This window comes from Labrus bergylta, chromosome 11 (genome assembly GCF_963930695.1).
Source record: "Labrus bergylta chromosome 11, fLabBer1.1, whole genome shotgun sequence".
Taxonomy (NCBI): domain Eukaryota; kingdom Metazoa; phylum Chordata; class Actinopteri; order Labriformes; family Labridae; genus Labrus; species Labrus bergylta.
Window position 1 is genome coordinate 14,882,228 of NC_089205.1, and position 5,309 is coordinate 14,887,536.

At 42.0% G+C, this 5,309-nt stretch overlaps 1 protein-coding gene across 1 annotated transcript; it reads right to left on the reverse strand.

Moving 5' to 3' along the window:
* Positions 1 to 269: 269 nt before the first annotated feature.
* On the reverse strand, positions 270 to 3,434 carry zgc:162730 (uncharacterized protein LOC564559 homolog). The gene is made up of 2 exons (XM_020639999.3): positions 3,281 to 3,434; positions 270 to 2,619 (listed from the first exon to the last, which is right to left on the reverse strand). Exons 1-2 carry the CDS (start codon positions 3,311 to 3,313, stop codon positions 1,381 to 1,383), a joined length of 1,272 nt encoding a protein of 423 aa, XP_020495655.1. The 5' UTR covers positions 3,314 to 3,434; the 3' UTR covers positions 270 to 1,380.
* Positions 3,435 to 5,309: the final 1,875 nt, after the last annotated feature.

The following is a 5,309-nucleotide window of genomic DNA, read 5'->3' on the forward strand; positions in this document are numbered from 1 at the left end:
AAAAACGATAGATTAGTTTAATGGAATGCTTGTATAATAAAACTCCACATTCACAAAATACGATTCAAATAATATTCATTTAGCTATAACCTTACCTCAGATTGTAGAAAACGTTTAAACTCTAAGGCTGAATGAGTAACTGAACTGTTCTTATGAAGTAAAACGTTTGTGTAAGTGGTCAAATATTAAACTCTGAAGGGGTTTGAACTGAGCAAGATAAGCAAACATGTAGTTGTCACTGATTAACACATGAGCCAAAGACACCAGCATACATTCATTTCTTTATTCAGAAATTTATTTTGTCCCTTGCAGGCAATTAAAAATATAAGATTCTCTTTTTTTTTACTGCTTTTTGTTTTCCTCACATTGATATTTCACAGAATTTGAAATATTCCTCCATAAATAAAGTACAAAATACATTTTGTTTTTTTCCTTTAAACACAAATAAATATCATAATAAATATATTAGTTTAAGTTAAACATCACAAGGCAACCAATAACCGAAAGGAATACTGCGGTGATAAAAGTCCCTGAACCAGGTTGTCAAACGAATAGGGGACGATAAAAGATGGGGTGCAAATTATGAAGTAGCCATGATAACAGAATCTTTTAACGAAACTAAAACTTATGAAGCACACTTTGATCTTTCAGCATTCTGCAGCTAACACATACATACCTGCACCCCAGGTCTTTGAAAGATGACATTTATGCCCAAACATACAGACTCACATGCACACACGTGCACACACATGTGCACACACGTACACACACACACACACACACACGCAGAGCAGAGTGAAGTATGAAGCTTTGGTTTGAATGCTACTGGGAGATTTAACAGTTTCTCCCTTTTCAATTAGCTGTAAAGTGCATATCACAGATATAATGGCATCAATGACACATATCAGGTCTCACTGTGTAAGGCTACTGAATCAAACATACTGTCCGTAGCACCAAGAGTAAATATCCCATCAGGCACAGAGAATATTTAAAGGCACATGAATTAATCATTTCACTAAAGATAAAGCCATTTTGATCACTACAGATTTAAGTACAAACCAGGCTTTTTACTGGTAGTGGCAAGATCTGCAGAGAAGTTATTTTTTACTGGAAGACCACATACAAAGGTCTTATAAGCTACATATTATTACGTATAAAAATAGAGTCTGATAAGGATTAGATACTAAAATCATCTCAGTATGTGTAGTTTTTCCAAGGTGAGGTCCATTTTTTACAAAGATAAATTAAGAACTTTAAGTGTTATTGTGTCGTCAAAATTGGACTTGTCCTGATCAGTTCTGTTTCTGTAGAAAGTCCAGAGAAACAGACACGCTTCACAGAGTGCCAGTTCTCTTCTGTTGTTTTTCCCTTTGGTTCCGTTTAGTCGGACAGGGACAGGCGCTCGAACACAGTGAGCCTCTTGGTGGCAGATCCATCGAATGTTGGAGACTCGCTTCCACTGGAGCCTCCGCTGCTGCTGCTGCTGTAGCTGTCCTCCAGGGAATCCTCAGATGAGAAGCGCTGGAGTCCAGCCGGCTTCACAAACCCTCCGGGACCAGGAAACATCTTGCCGCTGCTCTCTTGGTGGAGGTGCCCGTCCTCCATGTTGGCAAAGACTTTGCTGTTGTTGCTGTTAAAGTTATTCCCATGGCCGCACACGCAGCGTGAGGCCTTTGGCTCAAGGATATGGGGAATGTTGTGGATGTCTCCGGTGCTGGCCCGGGTTGGATGCTTGCCATAGTGGAATGCTGCGGCATCCCGCTGCAGGGAGTCCCCAAACACAGGGGAGAGCAGATCAGCAGGAGGTGGAGAAACAGAGGGAGCACGGCTGAACCCGAGGTTGGGATCATTGAAGGACGAGGGGAATGATGGAGGAGGTGAGTTGCGTGAAGAACCCAGGAAACCGGCAAAGCTCACACTCTGACGCAGCTGGTGGCGGGTTCCAGTGGGCTGCTGCTGGTTCTGGTATTTGGCAGATTGTAATGGACCACCGCTGATGGACCCCTCATGGATAAAGTGGCAGCGGGAGCCGTAGGGGCAGTAGCCAAAGTTGTAGAAGGTTCTGCAGGGCTCTGTCTTGTATTTAGGGTGGCGGTAGAGTCCTCGCAGCTCAGGCTCACCATGGGCAAACTGGCATTTACTGCCATATTTGCAGCTGCCAGTCTCTTGGAAGCCGCGACACAGCTCAGTCTTGTAACGATTAGGGGAAACCATCTGGGGAATCAAGGGAGGGAGGACAGATGAGGGAGGGAAACCAGGCGGTGGAGCCACCGTAGTAGTAGCAGGGCCTGAATTAAAAGCCTCCAGGTTCTTCAGTTGTCCAAAGGAGGCGAGCAGGCTGCTGCTGGACTCGGTTAGGCTCATGGAGCGGTCAGGCCTAAAGGGGGGCTGCTGCTTTGGTCTGGAAACCGGACCCTGGCTCCAGATGTTGGTGGGCCAGAAAGAGCCGCCGTTGTCAGCATTGTTAACATGCTCTGTGCTCAAACTGAGGTCTGAGGTGGCAGGAGGGGAGGGCGGGGAGAAGAAGGAGGCAGACCGGTTCAGCCGACTGTGGCCTGGTGCTTTGGGTTGAGTCTGCTGCGGCAGCACAGAGTCTTCCACTGCCGGATTCAGAAAGTTCTGTAACAGATGATTGACAAGTTCAAGATCCAGACATTGTCTTTTCAACTCATTTCAAAGCAATGTAATGTAGGTTAAATATTCATCCTCAAAATGTACTACTAATCCTCATCTCTGCATTAAATCTCACAAAAGAGGGTCTCAATTCCAGAAAAATAACTTTTCACGAGAGCAGGTTCATAATTTAGATTTAGATTTTTCTGTAAGAATGAACTGAGACAAACATGTCAAAATACTGCCATTAAGTAGTCTTCAAAGAGAAGTAAAATAATTAGTTTTTCAAGCGTATTCTACCATTTGCATGCAATTCCCCCAACGTCTAAGAATCTAGAAGTGGAAAGCTGTTGATTTTGACTGCTTTTCTGTCCCTCGTGAAAATATGCAGCTGGTGGAAGATTGGAATTCAAGAAGCAAACAACCCAGTGCTGACTGTCTCTCTAATCTCGTTATCTCTTCAGAGTAAAACGTTCCTCTGTGAATACAATCAGTTCAAAGGAATAAACTGTCAAACCGACGATTTATAGAGAAACAAACTGAGCAGGAATAAACAAAAAATGAAGAAATAAACACATCGAGAAGGCAGTTAGAGAGCTTATCCAATCCAACTCTATGAAGTCCTTTTTTTTCCAAAACAAAGTAGATTCCATATTCTCTGACTCACCTTTGTAAAAATGTCGTCAAGCATTTCGGACATGCTGTACCCCTTAGGCCAGAAGAAGAAGATTCAGCTTTGATCCACGGTGTTCTGTTCAATACCTGCTTCCAGACTTAAGTCAAGTTTCCTTTCTACTCTCTTGCCTCAGTTTTATAGCAAGTCTTGTGTGCCTTGAGCCCCTCCCTGGGTGGGTGGAGGAGGAGTTTCCACTTGCTATGTTCCCGGATGACCCTGCCTCCCTCCACCTCAGGTTTCATGGTGAGCTCAGAGGAGGGAGGGGAGTAAAACAACAACAAAAAAAGGGGGGGGGGGGGGGGGGGGGGGGAGAAGAAAACTGTAAATTTAGCTAGCTGTGTGAAATTTTTCAGTTTCGTAGGCATGTGAAAGCAAAGTGCCTTATTTACAAAGCTCTCATGCAGGCTCTTTATTCAAGCCCACAGCAGTCTACACTTGTTGTTCCTATGTTTTTTCTTCCTCTGTACATGTGTTCACTCCTATGAATGATGAGTGGCTTTCTGTACAGAGTGATAAATCATTCCAGCACTGTGAAATTTTTCAGCATCCAAAGCACCCAGATGTGAAGTGGCAGAGACAGCTGTTTGTCGAGAGCTCCCCACTGATCCTTTTCATCCCACACTTACCAGTAAAAGCTGAGATTGTCACTAGGAAAAACACCTAAACACATAAACATTGTCATATATTCACAGTATATACATTCCTGTGAGTAATAGTGGGGTTTCAGGAAGTATTAAATCATCTCGTCCCTGATAGCAGTCTGTACATTTTCAGTTTCTTATCTACAGGGAGGACATGTATGTATTTACCAGAATACATACAGATACATTTCCCTTATAGTTAACTCTGGGTTTTTGTTTTCACACCACACCAGCCTCAATGTTCCACCAATAAAGTACCAAAACAACAACCCGAGAAGAATTGATAATATGAGGAAGAAGACCAAAACTGTTGGGCTTAAAGATAAATGACCTGAAAAATATGTTATTACATTAAAGTAGTACACTTTGTTTTGCTGTAGCACAAATAACATAAAAACTAAGATAAGAAAAGAACAAATGGGGCACAAATAAATGCATAGAACACTAAAAGTAACTGAAAAAACTATTTCTAACTTTAAAACTTTTCAAATGAACTTTTTACTGATTTATTTAAGGAAACACCAATTTTATTTTGAAGGGCCACATTGGAAATTAGGCTTTCATTTTCTTATCTATAAAAAATAAACTGATGTTATTCCCAGAATAAATTTGTTGGTGGTTGATTTTTTGCCAGCTTGTATTTGGGCTGATCATCTCTGCAGTTAAATGTGTTGTTTTCGCTCTCAGAGGAATTCAGAGCAGCGTGACAGCTGTTCCCCCCACAAGAACAAATTACAGTATGTGTGTGTGTGTGTGTGTGTATGTGTGTGTGTGTGTGTGTGTGTGTGTGTGTGTGTGTGTGTGTGTGTGTGTGTGTGTGTGTGTGTGTGTGTGTGTATCCAGGGTTATGTGATCCTGTGTTTCTTTGTAGGGCACAATTGTATACACACTCATTAAGATTTTGTTCCTACACTCACCAACGTTAAATGGGTTGAGTGTGGCCATATCTTTGAACACACTTAATGCAAATGAAGGCAATTACACATCTTATAATACATAAACAGAGCAGAGCTGTGTTTCTGACTTTTTCAGACAAAATCTGCATATCTGAGCATACTTGTGATTCATTTAGAGCTTGACAAAAAACTACATCATGAGGTTAAAAAAACCCCACTTTTTATAGTTTTGATGTCAGGCAGATAGATTATAGGAAGTTATCCTTTAACCTTGTGAAGCCTCAGTAAATGACAAATCTAAAAGCGCAACTTGTGTATGTGAGTTTCTGTTCGATGCTGATTTTAATTAATTTGGAGACTGCACTGCTTTTTGCACTGTTTCTGCTGCATGTGTCACCCACGCACATGACTCACACTCTATCCTGGCAATGACGGCGCACACGTTCGAATTAAAGTTGTGCAAGTGTAGAAAAGTCAGCGCAA